This window comes from Fistularia commersonii, chromosome 27 (assembly GCF_037954325.1).
Source record: "Fistularia commersonii isolate RoL2024-O1a breed Wild chromosome 27, RoL_Fcom_v1.0, whole genome shotgun sequence".
NCBI lineage: Eukaryota > Metazoa > Chordata > Actinopteri > Syngnathiformes > Fistulariidae > Fistularia > Fistularia commersonii.
The window spans coordinates 14,547,652-14,568,069 of NC_141310.1; the positions used below are offsets into that span (position 1 = coordinate 14,547,652).

The following is a 20,418-nucleotide window of genomic DNA, read 5'->3' on the forward strand; positions in this document are numbered from 1 at the left end:
GAATAGCGCTGCACGAAGGACCCCGGTTGGATTCCGACCAGTGAAGCTTTCTGTGTGGAGTTTGCATGTTCTCCCCGTGTATGCGTGGGCTTCCTCCCAGTTCAAAAACATGCAGGCTAATTGGAAAAAAATTTTTTTTGAAAAGTGAATGAGTGAATGAATGATTGTTTGTCTATATGTGTGACTGGCGATCAGTCCGGGGTGAACCCCGCCTCTCGCCCAATGACGGCTGGGAGAGGCTCCGGCATTCCCGCCATCCTGGGTGCAGGATAAGCGGAACAAGATGGATAGATGGAACCGGGACAGGTGGTGGTTGATTGGCGTAATTATAATAATAATAATAATAATAATAATAATTCATAATAATTTATCCCGGTGTTCTCTGCAATGAAGCCATCATGGATAAACCATGAGCAGTCGGCTGCCGTTGACCAGCGCCAGGGGAGCAGTCAGGGGTTCAGTGCCTTGCCTACAACACTTCGACACACCAGGAGGAGCCGGGATTTCCAACTAGGCTTGTTCGGTTGGGGGTTGGGGACAAAGTTTGGGGTGGAGTCATCATCCCTGAGGTCTCGGGTCTTCTTCAAGACGGAGACCGCGGACGGGAAGAAAGCGGTTTTGTGGCCGAGAGGTTCGGTCGGCCCGTATCCCGGACGAGAGGGTCAGCCACTATTGTTCTACGTGCCTGACGGTCCTGGAGAAGGACGGATCCTGTGGAGGTGGCGGATCGTCTCCTTTAGCCGCCCCAGGAAGAACATCTACTCAGCTGGCAATGTGCTGGAGGCGAGGCTTTACCGGGACGGGTCAGCTATCGATCCTCCGACCATTCACCCTCCCACTCGGACAACCTGGAGAGAACACGGAGAACCACTGGACAAAGAACAGTCAGCGTGTCGCTTCCTCCCTCCGTCTGATTGGTCTGACACTCCGTGCGGCACCTTCTGGATGTACTGGTCAGGACCCGGAACCAAGATGGCGGCACGTGCACTACCCCCGTCTGTTCGCTGGTGTTGATGAGATGTATGTGTCGGGTTGTTTCCAGAGTCGGGTCCAGTCGGGTCAGTCTGCCTGAAGATCCCTGAAGTGACCTGGCCTCAGACCCGGTGAACGAGCAGAGGCCGGGTGGTCCACAACACCCGGATCCCAGATGTGTCGGGAGTTCTGATTGTACATCCAGTTCTCATCGCCCCTCCTCCTCCTGCAACGGCAGAAGCCGAAGGAGAACGTCCGAGCAGGAGCTTCGTCTCTCTCCGGTGAGACGGCACCAGATCGGAGGAAGGAGATCCTTCTGGGAACCTCCACGTTCACGTTCTTCCTCTGATAGGGAGGGTTCTACAGTTTTTCCTTCTTGGAGGCTCAGTCTCTCTGTGTCACTGCATCTCCACCTCCTCCTCCTACTTTCCTCCTCCTGCCTCCATCCATGGATGTTGTGATGTATTTGTTTACAGTGGCACTGTAATACACATACACACACACACACACACACACACACACACACACACACCGGCTGCACACACAAGTCAGTGTGTGCCTTCCTGCAGCTAACAAAGCGTCTCCTCTGTTTGTCGGGCCTCCTTTAGGAGCCGGGGGCCGCCTCTTGCCTCATTGGGCATTCGTTAGCTTTTGTCTGCCCCGTCTTAACCATCGAACTCCAGATGAGGTTAGCACCAGATGAAGACGTGTGTGTGTGTGTGTGTGTGTGTGTGTGTGTGTGTGTGTGAGTCTATCAAACTAGCGGACTGCACTAACATTACCCTTTTCATATTATGGCGGGAGCAACAAACTATCGTCCCATGGGCTGCAATTGGCCCGTGGGCCGCGAGTTTGAGACCTTTGGTCTAGAAGATTTGATGGGTTTGTTGCCGATGCCTCCCTCCTTCATTGGTCACTGGAATCTCGAATGGCTTCCAGAGTGTCCTGGGCTTTCCGGAACATTCTTGGTCTCAGTAGGCTCCTCATGCTCCTCCACACCGGCTTAAATGCTGCACAGCATTGGTTTAAAGATGGAGCTCAGCATGGACCCACTCCTGTTCCCTCGCACACACACACACACACACACACACACACAATCAGCTGCTTGCATGTCAGTTTGTTGCCATGCAGTTGATGTGTGTGTGTGTGTGTGTGTGTGTGTGTGTGTGTGTGTGTGTGTGTGTTCAAGGTGTGAGGAGGGTGTTGTGTAGTTTGTATATTTCTTGTCTCATCAGGACAACTATTCCAGTTTTGGCTTTTTTTTTTGGCATTCACTCTTCAACTCAGTTCAAACAGGTGTGTGTGTGTGTGTGTGTGTGTGTTTGTGTGTGTGTTGACACATTCAAGGTGTGCGAACATGACACCTGCCCCCCCGCCCCTCCTCCTCCTTAAGGGAAAGAAGAGTCGTGTCCAATGACACAAACTGCCGGGCCATCCAGTTCCTCCTGACTGATCTGCACAAACCTTGTCTCTGATTCCTCAGCAGGTCACCCTGACTGATCTGTACTTTACCAGGTTTCCTGGGGTTTGGCCTTCATCATCTTGTTATTTCTCCATGGTTTCCTGTGCCTTTTGGTAGTTTCTGGTAGTTTGTCTGTGTTTTTGACAGCTTTCTGAAGTTTTAGAAATTTGCAAGTACTTCCTTTGTGGTATTAAAACAGCCTCTTTAGCTTTATCACTTTCTCGATTCTCCCTAACCCTAGTTTCTCTAGTTTCATTACTTTTCATTACTTTACTGGTACTTTTTCTATTTCTGGTCCTTTCTATTTCTGTTACTTTTTCTATTTCTACTACTTTATCTGCTTTTCTAGTGCTTTCTCTATATCTGGTACTTTCTCTGTGCTGTTGGTACTTTTTCTATTTCTGGTACTTTCTCTGTATTTGTGGCGTTTCACCAGTGTCTCCGGGTCCTGGGTCTTCCACGCTGTGCTCGGTGCTGATCTGGGTTCAGTCCTGCCCGGAGGTCCCTGTTGGCATCTTGTGTTGTGGGGCTGTTGATGTTTGAGAGGAGCTTTTTCTCCAGAGAGAAGAGGACGTTGTAGAGAAAGAACAAAAGAAAGAGTAGAATCGGAGAAGGGGTGACCAAACTGCCACTCGTCCGCCCTCCTCCTCTTCTCTTCCTCTTCTCTTCCACTCCTCTTCCACTCCTCCACCTTTCTTCTCCCCTCCCCTCTTCCACCTTGGCATCTAACTGCTCCTTACCGACACACCTTCACGTCGTTCACCTTCTGCGCATGCGCCCCGTCCTCCCCTTCATCCGCGGGCGACTATAAGGACGCCTCGGACCACGGCGTCGCCTCAGTGTGCGAGCCGGACCGGGACGGTAGTAGGACTGGGACGGTAGCGGGACCGGGACGGCAGCGGGACCGGGGCGGCAGTGGGACCGGGACGGTAGCGGGACCGGGACGGCAGGAGTCATGGGGGGCGAAGAGCCGAAGAGGAGGGACGACGACCGGGTCACCCTGAAGAAGGAGATCGGACTGCTGAGCGCGTGCGCGATCATCATCGGTGAGTCCGTCTGACGTGGAGAGAAGTTCTGCGGGTGCGAGTGCGGGTGCATGTGTGCGTTTAAAGTTGCGGCTGCTGAACGGGAGCTCCGCGTGCGCTCCGGACGCGCGGGTTCGGTTCAGGCTCGCGTTGCGTCAGGGCTTGGACCTCATGCCTACGTGGCCCCGTGTACGCGGGTACGCGTGTACGCGTGCCGAACTTGAAAGGCGCGCGACCCCCCCCATACACACACACACACACACACACACACACACACACACACACATATAGGGGAGGCGGGAACGCGCAGCCGTAGATGGAAAAATGTATGCTTCAAACAGGAAGTTACAGTTTTCCCGCGCACGCACGCACACACGCGTGGGCGTGCTGAGAAAGGCCTGTATATGAGAAACATCTGGGTGTCTGAAAGGATTCCTCCTCAGGAGAAGGGCCAGCAGTGAAGGCCCCAGGTGAGGTGGAGCCGAGGCGTGCGGTCCAGCCGGCGTCCTCCTCCTGTAGCCCACAAGCACGGCACGAGGACCGGCCGAGCGCCGGACCCCCGTTCTGGTCCGGACCCCCGTTCGGGTCTGGACCGCCCCGCTCAGGAGGCGAGGAGCAGACGGTCCGCTTCTCACTTCCACAAGGTTCTGCGGGGATTCCTGTTCTGGCAACATCTAACGTCAGCATACGTTATTCAAGGGCGGAGTAACAAACACGGCGAGGTGGAGCGACCGCCGGCACCTCCGAGGTCCCCGGATTCCCACGGGGCGCCTCTCTGAGGAGTCACCGTGTTCCGCTCGCATCTGCCGACGTTCCCCAGGGTTCTCCGGGTTCCTCGCACACCTCAAAAAGACTGGAGACCCCGCGTTGTCCTGTCAGTTCCTTATTGATAGCCTCAGTTCAAGAAGTCAAAGGACCTTCTGGAACATCTCCGCCGGACTGGTTAGTCTCCCATGTAGTCTACGGCCAAATCACGAAGGAAGAACATCCGGGAATCTGACATGGGTCATCAGAATGGTACAGCCTGATCGGTGGACCGATCCGTGCCGTCCACGGTTGGAATCATCATTCCGTTGCCATGGGAACAGCAAAGGACGACCCATCACTTGCAGGCTTTGGAAGAACTGGATCTGCTGGATCTCACCAAGTAGCACTTAAAGGTAGAGGGGTGGTTCAGTGGAGCACATACTAATCCCAACGTGTACATTCTCTCTCACACACACACACACACACACACACACACACACACACACACACACACACACACTGGGCTGAGTCACACTCGGGCACAGTCACGGCCCACTCAAACCTCCACATCTGGATGAAGGCTTCCGGCCGCCTCACCAGGAGGAAGAACCGCGTTACACCACAACGAAGACCGTCAGAAATAAACTGCATCATTTCAATCATCTGACATCTAAAGAAACATCTTCTGGCCTTTGTCCTGGTCTCTGACTTTGAGGGCATTCATCTCAACCTTCTCCCTCCATTCCTCTGTTGCGTCCTTCACACAACAAGCCCAAGATAACCGTGGACCAACACAAGTGACACGGATCACCATGGCAGTGGGCAGAGAAGGAAAGGTCCCTTCTGTCCGCTTCAGAGGTCCCTGAACGCTGCACTGATCTGAAGAGACCATGACTCAGACAGCCAGAAGACAGGACGCCATGGCTCCACGCCGCTCTCACCTGAGGGGGCACACGCCTCTGCTGCGGTGAGTTCAGGTCCAATCAAGAGAGCCCGGCGTTCCCCGTGTAGGACGCTGCCGGAGAACCTTCCTCGGGAGCTGCAGGATCCAGACTGGTTGATATTTGACAGACAGGCACATTCAGCCTGGGGCCGAGAGACGACAAACCACATTCTAACAAATTTATGAAGATCTGTTAGAGTAACAGCGCTGGGATTGGAGGTGCTGCCGAGCTGGGACCAGGAGGTGCTGCCGGGAGCACGAGGTTTCCGCAGGGCCGGGACCAGGACGTGCAGGCGGGAGCGGGAGGCACTTGCAGAGCTTGGACCAGGAGCCCATCAACCAGCAGCTCTCACAGTCTAGAAGTATCTGATCCATGAGAGAAGACACGGAGGTCGGGATCGTCCCTCGGGGCCTCCTAGGAATGACCTAAGGTGTGTTTATCAGAGGAAACAGGAAGTCCCAAAGTGGCAGCGAGGAAGATGCTCGGCAGCGTCAGCACAGACACAGGAATGCCTCTAGACTAAAAGGTGTGTTGAAGAGAGCGGGAGAACTGGTCGATTTCCGTGCACACACCAATCCATGGTATCTGCGGGCCTTTATCATCCTGGAGCATATTGAGGTCATAGCTTATATGAAAATGCATAAGCAGAAAGCTTGTTCATTTCCAGAAAGTGGCAGCATAGTTTGAGTCCCGTCTGAAATGAGTCATAATTGTCATTTCATGTCACTCCCTAGCGCTGTCGCACAATTACAGAACCAGAATGAACTGCATTCTGAATGAACTCAACTTCTGAATCGTTTTCCCCTGACAGACTCGAGCAGATGACGGAGCTGGGCTGAGCGCCCTGCCATAACGGACGCCGTTATCGCCGTACGTTCGGGTCACGGGGGAATTGTTTGCGTTCCCGTTTCCATTTCTGCAGATGTATTTTTCCGGCCAGCAGGAACTTGCACCTGCCTGTGTGTTTGCTGATACCTTTTGTGCGTGGGGGGGCCAAAGTGAAGTTGCAGTTTGGAGGACGTCTTTCTCCTTGGAGTTCTGAGTCCTACTGTGCTGCCACGCTCTGAAAATGAAAAAGCATTTCTGCCAATGCATTTTAACCTGAGCTGTGACCCCCGTGCGCTCCCATAGTTTCTAGATGGACCTGTAGAAGAACAACCGCAGCGTTTATTCATTTTACCATTTTCCTCTTCGTTAAAACGGAAAAAAGCCTCTTCAGACAAGAAGTTCTCTTTTCACTTCCTTTCCCTTCCAGACGTATTAAGAAGGCTTTGAGTTGGTCTGAGCTTTCATGGACCTTCGACCCGTAATCTGAAGGTCCTGTTCTGGAAATCGTGTGTGTGTGTGATTGACAGTATGAATAAAAAAAGAGGTGTGTTTTGTGGTCCGGGGCTACGTCGGCATGTGAGGGGTGATCGATGGAGGTGTGAGGGGGGCACAGCACCCTGATTGGTGCGTGCAGCCCGCTCACCCGCTCAGCCCGCAGCCAAACGTTATGACATAACAAACACAACAGTGGCGTTATGTAACCACGTCTCCCTGGGCCTCCACCATCTCCTGTGACAGTGATAAATGTCTGGACCTCCCCCGCTGCCGGCAGCATTCAGGGCCGCTGACGGGGGTTCGGAAAACAGCGGAACGCCGATAGTGAGGCGTTCGGGTTCGGCGCTCGGGTTCCACGGCAGCTGATCAGAAGGCCTCGCCCGCAGAAGCGGCAGGAACTGGGACGTCGGGACTCCGGGACGATTCTTCCTCTGTGGCTCCGCTAAGCCGGGCCTTTTAGGAGTCCCGCTAAACGGACTCGGCCCCGGCCTGGAGTGCCGGTGGATCTCGCTATCTCACTCCTCAGACGATCTATCTTCTCCGGATTGTTCTCGTGTTCCGGTTCTAAAAATAAGAGCCGCTTCCTGGGACCTGCTCACGCGCAGGTCTGCGAATGAAGACATTATCCAGCTCACATGTTTGAATTCATCTCACACACGGTCACATGATGGGACGTCTGGTTAGAACTTCATTTGGAGGGTTTTCCCATCCATCTGAGCTAAGTACTGCAGGATGTGGAATAATTTCATTTTTCACAGTATTTCTACATAAAGCCTTTGCCCCCCCCCCCCCCCCCCCCCACACACACACACACACACACACTCCTAGCTAACTGTACACACAACAGCCAAACCTGGAGGGACCAGCCTAACCGAGCCTCTCTGAGGCTCTCTGAGGCTCTCTCCAGGTCCTCCTGCCTGGGTTTCTCCAGGTTCTCCATCTCTGTCCAGAAGCAGTCCTTGAAGACTCTCAAGTGTCTGCAGGTATGAATGATGGTTCGAATGGTTGGATGGTTGACAACGGACCCAGGTTAAAGCCTGTCTCTTGCAACCCTGACTCCTGTAATTGGCTCTGCCCTTGTTGACCTTGTTAGCTGGACCAATGAAAGAGCCCCTGAGTCCTGTGACCCTGTCACTTAGCAGTGTGTACTTTCAGTAGAACAAAGCCTCAACGTCCTTCAGAGGACCTTCAGTGGGCTCCACCTTTCTGAAGAGTTTGGATACTAACATGTATAACGAAGAGATGTGTCTAATTAGTGTGTGAGGTGTGTGAAACCCGTGTGTGTAACCTGTCTGTGTGTATGTGTAACCAGTGTGTGTGGTGTGTAACCAGTGTGTGTGTGTGTGTGTGTGTGTGCGTTGTGTGTAACCAGTGTGTGCGGTGTGTGTATGTGTGTAACATGTGTGTGCAGTGTGTAATGAGTGGAAGTTGTGTCCCTCCAGGAAACATCATCGGCTCGGGGATCTTCGTGTCCCCCAAAGGTGTCCTGGAGCACGCCGGCTCGGTGGGTCTGTCCCTGGTGGTGTGGGTGTGTGGAGGAGGGATCTGCGTGCTGGGCTCCATGTGCTACGCAGAGCTCGGCGTCACCATCCCAAAGTCCGGGGGAGACTACTCCTACGTGACCGAGATCTTCGGAGGCCTGGTGGGGTAAGAGCTTTTACTGGCCGCTGTTACTCATGAACTCCTCGTGCTGTCGTCCTATCGAGGCTCCGTGTGTGTGTGATCCTGCATATGTATGTGTGTGTGTGTGTGCGTGTGTGAGTTTCTGCATGTGTGTGTGTGTATGTGTGTTCCTGCATATGTGTGTGTGTATTTGTGTTATATGTGTGTGTGTGTGTGTGTGTGTGCGCGCGCTTCTGGAGCCAATCAGCTCTGCAGGTCTTGTGACCTTCTGGTGGTCATGTGAGGAGTCAGCTGACCTCAGAGCACCACCCCTGTGTTTGTCTTCTCCACTGATTCTTCAGCTCTCGCTCAAACAACCTGGTGGAAAGAAACCTTCTGAAAGCCTGACTAGAACCTTTGTCCCAGCAGTCCCTGAGAACCCTCTGACTGTGACCTTCTCCCAAGGAACGGCGTTGTCACCCTCAGCCTCAGTGTTCTCTGTCCGGACGTTCTTAAGCTCTTCAGGTCTCCAGCCACAAGGAAGAAGAACTGCAGATTTCTAACTCCACCGTTCCATTGATTCTTGGTTCCGTGCTTTTCCAGGACATTCTTGTCCTACTGATGTCAGACAACCAGTTGCAGGAACGCTCTTTCTTGCAGTTCTTCATGTCGCTCTGGCTGAGTTCTCTCCTTGTTTTCCCGCCTGGTTCTCTCTCTGTTCTCCATCATGGGTTCTCTCCATGTCCTCCATCATTGGTTCTCTCCATGTTCTCCATCATGGGTTCTCTCCATGTCCTCCATCATGGGTTCTCTCCATGTTCTCCATGTCCTCCATCATTGGTTCTCTCCATGTTCTCCATGTCCTCCGTCAAACACCAGGGACTATAACACCCAGTCCTTTAGTTGAATCTGAATTTCAAGCTGACCTGCAGAAAGGTCCCCCTGAAAACTCCAGATCTCCTCCCTCTCATGTCCTCCAGCCCCCAGCTGTCTCCACTAATCACCTCCTCCTGCGGTGGACAACCCACCTGAAGCTCCACCGGCTGTTTCCCTTTACTCGCTTCACTGAGGTGTGTCACTGGCATCGGTGTCATAACGGGCAGTTACCATGGCGACGCTCTGTGGCGGGAAACAGTGGTTAGCTGTTGTCAGTTTGGGTGTGTGGTGTGTGCGCGCACACACACACACACACACACACACACAGTCTGACTCACTGAGGAGAACTCAACAAATATCTGCAGGGTTCAGTGGAACTTGTCTTCAGAGAGACGTATGGCTTCGGCATCCAGCAGCAAGACTCGAAAAGGTCAGACGCAGCAGTCACATCTCTGTCTATCAGGAGTTCAGCTTCTGGTCATGTTCTCCATGTGTGGAGGTTCCACCTTCTCTGGTCAGGTTCTCCATGTGTGGAGGTTCCACCTCCTCTGGTCAGGTTCTCCATGTGTGGAGTCTCTTTGTTTTTCTGGCCTGGGTTCCCTTTAAGGTTCTGTAGCCTGGGTTCTCTCCAGGTTCTCCATCTTCAGTAGGTTCCAGCCTTCTCCCAGCCACCTGTAGAACTGAAAGGACGGAGGTTACCGTGGAGTATTTTTCCAGTTATGTGACTGGAATGGAAGTTGGATCCAGTGTGATCTGATCCCAGCCCGGAGAACCGTGGCTGTGGAATCAGGTCTTATTGGTAAACGTGTCTCTTTTTCTCTGTTTTCCATGAATCCTGGATTTGTGTCGTCGTCCCCTAGCTTCTTGTTGTTGTGGAGCGCCGTCCTCATCATGTACCCGACCACGCTGGCCGTCATCGCCCTCACCTTCTCCAATTACGTCCTGCAGCCGGCCTTTCACAACTGCGTGCCTCCCTACGTGGCCACCAGGCTGCTCGCCACCATCTGTGTCTGTGAGTCTAACGCCTCAGCCGTCATGTGAACATTCCCGCCGCCACGCCGATGGAGCTGTGCGCCGCTAGAACCAGCACACCGGCAAAGATCTGGCCAAACACTCCTAGAAAAGCAACCTCGGGCCCCTCCCCCTGTAGAAATGTCAGTGTGAAAGCAGCCACCGGTGAGCTGTTGAATAAGCCCGGAGACGTTTCCTGACACGGGTTCCTGCAGCCCCACGGCCTTTGAACGCACCCTTCAGGTAGAGAAGATGTATCGGACAGTCGCAGCAGAGCCTGCCGCCTGGCCCTCTTATCTTCAGGACTACATTCCACCAGGAACCCGGAGGAGGAGACTCCACCTTCTACACCCTGGAATCTCAACGCTTCTTACTGCCGAGAGGAGATTGTAAACCATGTTGACACAGCTGCGTCCATCAGAAGATCATAGAGCTGGAATCCTCCGAGGTTATCGTGGTCGCTTTGGTTTTATTCCGTGCTTCCACGAGAAGCAGCTCCGCCTCCTTCGGGCCGGCCGAGCCCTTTGTTGCTTCTTCCACTGCAACCTTGAAAATCCACGCGGAGTGTTGGATTTGGGCTGTGGCGGGGGCTCCTCGCGGCGGATCACCGGATCTCCGTCCTCGCTCAGCACTGCTGATGAACTGCCGATGCAGCAACATCTCAGGAGAACCCCATCAGCTCGTCGGCCGAGGTCTAACCCTAACCCTAACCCTAACCCTAACCCTAACCCTTACCTTAACCCCGACGCCACCGACCGTCTGTCCGTCCTCGTCTCCACGCCCCAATGACTCGGAGAACACCCGTCGTTCCAATTCCTTTCGTTCGCTGATTTCCGTACCGCTTCCCCTGCTCAACGGGCAGCCCCGGGGCGGCGGACAATCCCAGCTGACACTGGGCCTGGGGGCGGGGCTTCGCCCAATCGTTCACTCGCTCACACCTGAAAACACTTCTGAGTCTTCAGTGGACCTACTGTTGGGTGACGGACAACATGGAGACTCCATACAAGGAGAACCCAGTGGAACCCTCGTTTAGAACCGGGAACTTTCCCGCATTGAGCTGAAAGCCCCCGGTTGCCAGTGCTCACATGGGCATCAGGCTGCTGCCGGTGTCCTCTGTTGTCATGACATCACCCTTCTGGACCTCCTGATGCTCCAAACATCCAGGTCATCTGAGTGCTGGACACTCTGCCCCCCCAACACACACACACACACACACACACGCACGCACGCACACACACAAACACACACACACTCTCACACATGCACACACTCTCACACACACGTACTCTCGCACACTGTCACACACACGCGCGCGCGCGCACACACACACACACACACACACACACACACACACACACACACACACAAGCACAAGTTGTTCCTGGCGATGTCCAGGAGCTGGGGGGGTTAAATTTCGGGGAAATAAATCCGGGGTGGTCGTGGCGTTGCAGGTTGGAGAGTGACTGAGGTCCTGGAGGACCTGCGCTTCTGCTCGCTGGCGTGACGGCTCCCGGAGCGCATTGTCATTTGGCCCGGCTCAAAGGGCGGGCTCTATTTACAGCCTCCGGCCGCCGGCGGTTTGGTCCGGTCTGACCTGGGAGGGTCGGGGCCGCGGACAGGGGCCGGGGGAGGGGCCCGGGAGACGGACCGCCGCCATGTTTACTCACACACATCCACGGCCAGTCTGTGTGCGCGTGCCCGTCCCTCTTCCCCGGTCACACCGGGTAATGGACGACGCCGGCGAGAGGGCGCGTCCTCGCCGTTGTGAGTGGGCTCACGGCCGTGCCCGGGGATCGACTGCCGTCAGGGATTGCCATGGAGGCAGCATCCCGGTAACGGCACCTCGAAGGCGGGGCGGCACCGGGAGACTGTCGTCAGCTGTCCGGAGCTGCGCTGGGGGAACAATGTTCCGATAGGCCCCGCCCCCCACCAGGACGACTTTGAGTCTTTGGAAAATCTTCAGATGTGAGTTGGTGGAAACCTCTCCATAATTCCACCCCTGCTGTAAACGCCGGCTGATTATTGGGTCATTGTTCTGGAGAAGGGCGGCACGGCGGCATAGCGGTTAGTGCTCAGGCCTCACAGCACGAAGGGAGTGGAGTTTGCATGTTCTCCCTGCGCCTGCGTGCGGTTCCTCCCACCGTCCAAAAACAGCCATGGAAAATGACTCCCAATGAGTGAGTGAGTGAATGTCTGTTTGTATTTGTGGGCCTGCTGGAGACCCGTCTGGATGAACCCCGCCTCTCCATGGATGACAGCTGGGATAGGCTCCGGCATCCACTGCGACCTCGAGTGCAGGACGGATGGATGGACGGATGTTCTCGAGAAGGATCATCCTGATCCGCAGTAACATGTTCTCCTGTCTCGGCAGCTCTCAGGTCAGGGTCTGATGATAGTCAGTTCTTCCAGATGCTCGGCAGGTGTCTTGTGAAGGACAAAGACCAGCGGTCCGGTCTTGGACAGGAGGGTCTCCCCTCCTGCTGAGTCAGGAGAACATCAGGCCAGAGACAGAGGGTACCTAGGCTTCAGGAAGTCATGAAGCTCAAATTCAGTTCTGAGTGTCCGTCTTTAGCTCAGTGGAGCTGAAGACCCTGGCAGGGGAGGGGTTCTTCACACCAAAGGGCCTCAGGGTTACATACGGTCATTCTGGCGGGTTGTCCTCTCAGAACAAACAGCTGCTGCACGGAGCGGCAGGCTGGACTTTTCTTAGCCAGAGCTTTACAATGTATGTCAGCAGAGTGGCCCAGGTGTGTGTGTGTGTGTGTGTGTGTGTGTGTGTGTGTTTGTGTAATGCGCACTTATAATAGGTAGTTGACATCGGGCTGGCCAGGCCCCACCAGCTGCTGCACTCTGCTGAGTCTTCCTCACCCTCCTCACCCTCCACTGGGGAGGAAGTCAGACAAACCCTGCCTGCAGTAAGAGCTCTGAGGCCTGCAGGGGAGGCGGAGGGTTTGCACAACAGCGGGATCCTAGTGTGTGAAGAAATTCTGTCTGCAATGGGAGGAGGAAGAGATGAAGACATAGATGAAGTCACAGTCAACTCTTGTTGTTCTGGTGTGTTTCACACTCAGTGATCCGAGGCTTGGCCAGCCCGAGGACCTCCCCTGTCAGCTGAGGTGTCCGACCGTCCCGAACAGTGACTGTCTTGGTGTCCGTGACGCCATTCACACACTTTGCGACGTACGCTGTGACAGACTCGGTGTGCTCCTGGAGGTCCACGGTGTCGTGGGAGCTGGCCTCCCCTTGAACATGTACCGGTCTGCCGTGCTGAAGAAGTCTCGAAAATCCTCCGCAGACCCCGCCGGCCACAGAAGTGTGATTGAGACACCGAGGTGGGGGAGGAGGAGGGCCGTGTAAGGTCCTCTTTGGTCCAGAGCGTTGTTTCCTCGAGTGGGAAAGTTCATATGCCAAAATATGTTAGGGAACTTAAGTCCTCATGGGAGATGAGGAGATGAGTGTGGGCTGTCTGAGGCCCGCTGATGTGCTGGTGGAGCTCATTCAGTCTTCACAGTGTCCCGGAGTCGACGTATGTGGTCCGTTTTGCTGTCTCACAACCGTACGTTTGGTAACACAGTGGTGGTGATAGCCATATTGGGTTAGCTGCTAGCATAACACGTCCGCTCCTCCCCCTCTTCTTCTTCTTTTGGTTCTGGCGCCAGCTGTGACTCTTCCACTTCCGCGAGGTGAAGGAGTGGGGCGGTGGCAGCGTGGTCCTCCCATAACTCCTCCACGAGCGTGGAATTTAACGTTGTTGGTGAACTTCTGCCAATGTCTAACCCAAGCTTAACGCGGGACAGAGAGAGGGCGCAGTGTGTGCACACGCCGCCATCCTGGATCATTCCCCCGAACTGTGAAGACAAAGGACAACAAGGACCTCATAACGTTCACTCTCTGACGACATGGATGAACTGCAAAGTGGTATAAATATATATACACAAGTATATACATAGTCACTTATTTTTCAAAATAAAGCACCACTTCCTGCGCAGTCCTTCATCAGCACTCCGAAGCTGTAACACACACGGTGCTGGCAGGGGGTTTCCCGTTGGACCGAGTGCTGTCGTCCCCATCCTTGGCGGGGGGAGTTGTTCCTGGAGCCCTGGACCCCCCCGGCAGAATCCATTAGGAGTAAAAGCAGTAATTAGTTAAGTATTCCGGTGCTGAAGCTGCCGGCACCACACAGATTTACCTGCGCTGTCACGCTGAAAGGCGGCAGCTCCGCCTCCTGTCAGGCCCACACAGATGGAGGGGGTAGGAACACAGTAACGGAAGAACATGTAATGCCCCGAGGGGGGCAGCTATAAAACATGGTGGCAGAAAAGGTCTGCTTGGTGCCACCACAACTGCCTGCCAAAAATGTGTGTGTGTGTGTGTGTGTGTGTGTGTGTGTGTGTGTGTGTGTGTGTGTGTGTGTGTGTGTGTGTGTGTGTGTGTGTGTGTGTGTACCAGGCCAGCAGGAAGTGCTGTGCTCAAGTGCTTGGGTGGTAGGAGGAAGTCTGTCAGCTGATAAATGACAACTCGCCTTGGTATGTCCGGGGAGGGGCATGCGATTGGCTGCTAAATTGATTGACAGGTCAAAAAAAGGTGGCTGATGCAATGGGGTGCCTGGATTAAAGGAGATGAATCAAATGGAAAGACACACACACACTCCGTGCTTCAATGTTGAGTTTTAGTTGGATGAGAAACAAAGGTACCACCAATATGGCCTGCTCCACACTGCAAGTGGTTTGATTGACAGCTTCAATGATGCCCCGACCTGCGGTCCCCTGTCTGCCACGCGCGCTCACACACACACACACACACACACACGCGCACACACACACACGTCCTTCCGATCCCTGAGTTGGCATAGGTCATAAACCACCTTGCAGCATCTGTCACACACACTCACACAAACACAATGTTAGATCATAGGAAACTGGAAAAATGTCTTCAGCAGTCAAAGATCTTTTTGTCTGGTGTTGGGGAGGTGACCCTTAGGGGACAGACTTGAGACAACCCCCCGCTTGTCCCTACAGCTGACATACAAACACCCCGACCCAAAAAACCCCCAGGACCCCTCCCCTGCCCCCGCAAGCCAGAGAACACAGAGCTGTGAGAAATTTGACAACCCCCCCTTCGAAACCTTCAAAACATCATGAGGGAACCTCTGCTGGTCTGCTGGTTTGCCACCCCGTCCCTCTGCTTCCTGCTCCACTTCCTGGAAACACAACGGCATGTGACTGACAGGAAGACCCCAGGACACCCTGGTCCAGCTAACTTTGTGTTTGTGTGTGTGTGTGTGTGTCTGCGTGTGCGCTTGTGTCAATGCATACCTACATGCATAGTGTTCCTCACCTGGGTGAACTGCTCCAGTGTTCGCTGGGCAACGAGGATCCAGGACGTCTTCACCGTGGGGAAACTCCTGGCTCTGTTTCTCATCATTGTGGTGGGACTTGTTCAGATCTGTCGAGGTAAAACACACACACACACCCACACACACACCCACACACACACACACACACACACACACACACCCCTGTCGATGACATAATCCCCTGCTTTGACAACGTCCGCAATGATTACATCTGAAAAGACCTCCAAATATCCTGGGATGAGTGGGACCCTGAGGTGTTTGTGGTGTCAAAGATGGAAATGACAGGTTCTCAGCTGAAGACTTGAACTTCTGAAGGAAGGAAACAGAGAAAGGGGATTCCCTCAGAACTAGTTCAAGTCACAGTTGTACCACTAATAATGATGATATACTGTTTGGAGCACCGCACGTGGTCATGTGAGCAGGCCGTGGTTGGCTCTGGGTGAACAGTTCGACTGATTGCCGGCCGATCGGAGACACGGCGGTCTGACGTTCTGGAGGAGGACATAGGATCGTCTGTCCTCGGAGTGTATGGGCCGTTCTCGGGTCTTCTCCGGGACAAAAGGGAATCTGACCGGCACCCTGGGGGCGGCAGCGTCTGAGGCCCAGGCTGATGTAACTCCCAGTCTTAGTTGCCACTGTGGGAGAGCGTTTGCACTGGGCGCTGTGACGCCCTCTGGTGGACAGAGACCGCTGCTGGTATTGATGGAGGCTTTGGATCTCCTGCCAGGTCGGTGGCGTTCTGAAGGCAGTCACATGACCACACGCTATCATAGCGCTTTAACAAACAGGGAATAAAAGTGGCGTCCAGTTTGTCCAACTAATCCAGTGACAAGGTCATTTGCAAGCCTCAAAAGTAAAGCTATGAAATGCTAATATTCAGTATGTTTAAAAACTGACTTTGGCTCTTTTTAACTTATTTATCTTAATCCTTAGCATATTATAATCTATCATCTTTATTCTTGACACTAGTGAAATTATTTTATTACTTTCTATTTCTTCATCGTGCGAAGCAACTGAGCTCACTCCATTAGTATCTAGTACTGAACTGCTGCTCAGATGTTTATACAGTCGTATTCTTTCCAGTGTTGTCGCTGGAAACACATCTAGTTTGTACTGTGTGTAAGCATGACACTGTCCTGGGACGACCTCTGACCCTGTGCTGTTTTCAGGGTACTACGACGCCCTGCGGCCCAGCACTGCCTTCCAGTTCATGGCCGAGCCGTCGGTGGGTGAGATTGCCCTGGCCTTCCTGCAGGCCTCCTTTGCCTACAGCGGCTGGAACTTCCTCAACTACGTAACCGAAGAGGTGGTGGAGCCTCGCAAGTACGCAGCCGGCCCAGTCTCTACGCCGCCACACCTCCATGCATCCACGCCTCCATGCATACACACCTCCATGCATACACACTTCCACACCTCCATGCCTCCATGCCTCCACACCTCCACATCTCCACACCTCCTCCACGCCTCCGCATCTCCACACCTCCTCCACACCTCCATGCCTCTGCATCTCTACACCTCCATGCCACTATACCTCCTCCATACCTCCAGGCCTCCTCCACACCTCCAGGCCTCCCCACCGCCATGCCTCCACACCTTCACCACAGCTCCACACCTCCTCCATACCTCCACAGCTGTATCACATCTCTGCCTATGCCTCCAGAAACCTGCCCCGTGCCATCTACATCTCCATACCCCTGGTGACACTGGTCTACACCATGACCAACATTGCCTACTTCTCCTCCATGAGCCCCGAGGAGCTGTTGGCCTCCAATGCTGTGGCTGTGGTGAGTGTCCAGAGGGTTCAGCTGAGATAAAGTTAGAGCGGCAACAAAGTCCACAATCAGATTGAAGTTTAATCCCAGGACTTGCTCTTCTTCTAGACGTTTGGTGAGAAGCTACTGGGGATGTTCTCGTGGGTGATGCCCATCTCAGTGGCTCTTTCCACCTTCGGAGGAATCAATGGCTACCTCTTCACTTCCTCCAGGTACCCCGCTAAAGTAAAAGCCGGTGTCTGTCGTTCTCGGCTCTCCAGCTGGAGCTGGGGCCTGAGCCCGAAGCGGCAGAAGAAGACAGCTGAAAAGGGCGAGGAGGAAAAGGCCCTCTGATTTTCATGGGTTTCCACCAGACAGGTAGTAACTGAGTGCATCTGTTGTCCTGTAGGTTGTGCTTCTCCGGGGCCAGAGAGGGTCACCTGCCGTACCTGCTGGCCATGATCCACCTGAAGAACTGTACGCCCATTCCCGCCCTGCTGGTCTGCGTGAGTAACTGCAGCTCCCGGTGTTTCTCGAACGTTCCTCTCGGAGATGATTGACGGCTGATGTTCTCCCGCAGTGCTTCGCCACCATCGTGATCCTCTGCATTGGAGAGACGCACAACCTCATCAACTACGTGTCCTTCATCAACTACCTGTCCTACGGGGTCACCATTGCCGGCCTACTCTACCTCCGTAAGAAGAGGCCCGGCCTGGCCCGGCCCATCAAGGTACCATTGCACACGCTCATTTCTGTTCCTAGGACCTCGGCTGTCTCCAATCAGGAGCCCTCTCAGGGCTCAAAACTCCCCCGGGTAACTGGACTCAGGTTCCCCCGAGACAGCTGGAGGACTGAGAACCTTCTCAGATCCCCTCTCAGGAGAGCTTCACGGAGCTGGATGAGTTCTTCAGGTCATGCCTGAAGTGTTTGGAGCTTCTCTGACACCCCTCGATGGTGCCCGGGAGGTCTGCACTAGCGGTCTTTATCTGCTGAAGTGTTTGTCTAAATGTCCGAGGTAGTGCCGGGAGAAATCCTCCAAGGGTTGACTTTGCGGAAGTGTTCCTCTGCCTCTGCACAATCACACATGTCCATGTGTGCTATGCATTCGCAGGTGAACCTTCTGGTCCCTGTCACCTACATGGTGTTCTGGGCGGTGCTGCTGTGCTTCAGCCTCTACTCGGAGCCCGTGGTCTGCGGCCTGGGGATGGTCATCATGCTGACTGGCGTCCCCGTCTACCTGGTGGGTGTCCGGTGGAGGAGCAAACCCAGGTGGATCTATAGGATCACCGGTGAGTGCTTGTCCCCCCTCCCCCACCCGTGCCCCCTCCCACTTCTAAAGTCCTCCAACTGTGCACTGTGTTGCAGAGAAAGTCACGTACGTGGGCCAGAAGCTGTGCTACGTGATGTTTCCTCAGGAGGACCCCTCCATAATGGAGCCCCTCACTTCCTCCAAAGCCACCGACTGAGCAGGAACCTCCTCTCTCTTTTCTCTCCATCCACTCGTAATCCTCGTAAAACTCGTAATCCTTCCCCCACATGTTGGTCCTTCAAGGGCGCACAAAGACCCTCTCCTTATTTAGTGCTGCAAACATCTACAAGGGAGTGGACCATTCCTCTGGGGCATCAGGACTCGAACCCCGAATATCACCTGGGGCATTAGCATTGACACCCCGAAGACCACGTGGGGCACCAGGACCTGACGCCCTAAAGATCACCTTCTTGCTCCTCGGGGTTCTGTTGTCTCAGTCCGTCTCATCTCCTCACACCTTCTCTGGGGTCTCCAGCTGGACCGAGAGTGAATGTGCCTTGCGAAAGCGTGTGTTGGTGTGCAGTGGTCACCAGCATCACGTTTCCTGTCCATGTTTACACACACACACACACACACACACACACACACACACACACACACACACACACACACACACACACACACACACACACACACACACACACACACACACTACTATCTGCTCAGACTATTGTGATTGAAATGCCTTTGAAACAAAAACAACACTTAAAGTAGCTCTTGAAGGTTGCAGGTTTTCTGGAGTGGAACTGCAGGAGCTTCCAGATGCCGCAAACTGTCTCAGTCATTCATCTGCCAGGGGTCCCACCTGATCCCGGAGAAGGCCAAGGCCGAAGGTCTGATCCTGGTGCCAGCAGGTTCAGGCAGGTTATCCTTTGCTGGTTTTTCTTGGAGGTGCCATCAGTTTCTTCTCCCATCAACATCAACATCAACTCTCCTGCCAGGACATCATGTGTGGACCCACTCTGGTCCATCCCCGCCTGGCCAAGCGGACTTCCTCCCGACGTTTTCATGGCCAATTCTAATAGAACCTGCTCTAAGGACCACACAGGTTCCTTGACGACGATCCACGTGCAGGTTCTTACTAGGCCCGTTGGGCTCCAGGGATCTTCTCTGGGGACGCCCCATAGCACCTGCTCCTTTCTGAAGACTCCGGTGGGGTTAGCATGGTCGGCCTAGCTGAGCCACTGTAGCTTGCCTAGTGTAGCAAGCCAGGTGGGGCTCCATGTCACATCAGCGCTAGAGAGATGAAGGTGCTCAAAGCCATCTCCTCCTCTGTCGCCGGCGCCAGAATTGGCCAGAAAATCATCCAGATCCAGTCTATAAGCCGCTGAGCTCTCCAGAAAGCCGATGATCCCCACTGAGGCTGTGCAGGCACCAACCAGCAAGAGGAGCACGCCCAATGCCTCCTGCACCTTCCAGTTTCCTGGTGCCAAACAGGCGTCTTCCATGTTCTCCTGTCCAAACCACAGGCCAGCTTCTTTGTCAGAGTGAGATGGTGGAGAATAACATTGTCATAGCTCATTAAATCTAGCAACTTCTCAGGAGAAGCACTGTATTCTTGTGTGTGTGTGTGTGTGCGTGCCTGCCATGAACACCCTCCCCTGATTGTTCACCCCCCAGAAAAAGTACTTGTCCTACCTCCACCAGCTTCATCCAAAGCAGCGTTGTCATGGTTTCAGGCTGAAATAAGGATGGAGAACAAGCACTTCTCTAATCCCAGTTTATTGACTGCAGGCATGGGAAAGGAGTGGTGTGAAGGTTCTAATCCCGCAGAAGAAGCACTTTCATGGCAGGGTCTCGCAAAGCATACAAACGTATCTCCAGGTGAGAAAAAGACCTCAGCCTAGGTGAGCAGCCTGAGGAGCATGTCAGACAGCAGCGAGCAGAAGCCGATCCAACAGTCCTCCGCCGCCATGCCTCAGACACTTCAGCAGAATGTAATGGAGATCCACCTCACTGCCAGAGTTCAGACCTTCATGCGGCGTCGGTCGTCGGCTGTCGGGACGCCTGAGAGAAAGCCGTGACCTCTGAAGGCGGAAC

General features: G+C 54.1%; 1 protein-coding gene across 1 annotated transcript; it reads left to right on the forward strand.

Annotated features, from left to right (window-relative positions):
• Positions 1-3,228: 3,228 nt before the first annotated feature.
• Positions 3,229-19,922, forward strand: slc7a10a (solute carrier family 7 member 10a). Its single transcript, XM_086175319.1, has 11 exons — positions 3,229-3,480; positions 7,916-8,120; positions 9,812-9,963; positions 15,290-15,415; positions 16,488-16,641; positions 16,979-17,102; positions 17,199-17,302; positions 17,479-17,575; positions 17,650-17,799; positions 18,181-18,358; positions 18,435-19,922. The coding sequence occupies exons 1-11, from the start codon at positions 3,390-3,392 to the stop codon at positions 18,533-18,535; spliced, it is 1,482 nt and encodes a 493-aa protein (XP_086031445.1). The 5' UTR covers positions 3,229-3,389; the 3' UTR covers positions 18,536-19,922.
• The last annotated feature ends 496 nt before the right edge of the window (positions 19,923-20,418 follow it).

Coding starts and splice junctions, on each gene's coding strand:
- slc7a10a (XM_086175319.1), top strand. CDS start 3,390: ATGGGGGGCGAAGAGCCGAAGAGGAGGGACGACGACCGGGTCACCCTG. Junction 15,416..16,487: donor ACTTGTTCAGATCTGTCGAG/GTAAAACACACA, acceptor TGCTGTTTTCAG/GGTACTACGACGCCCTGCGG. Junction 17,800..18,180: donor GCCTGGCCCGGCCCATCAAG/GTACCATTGCAC, acceptor ATGCATTCGCAG/GTGAACCTTCTGGTCCCTGT.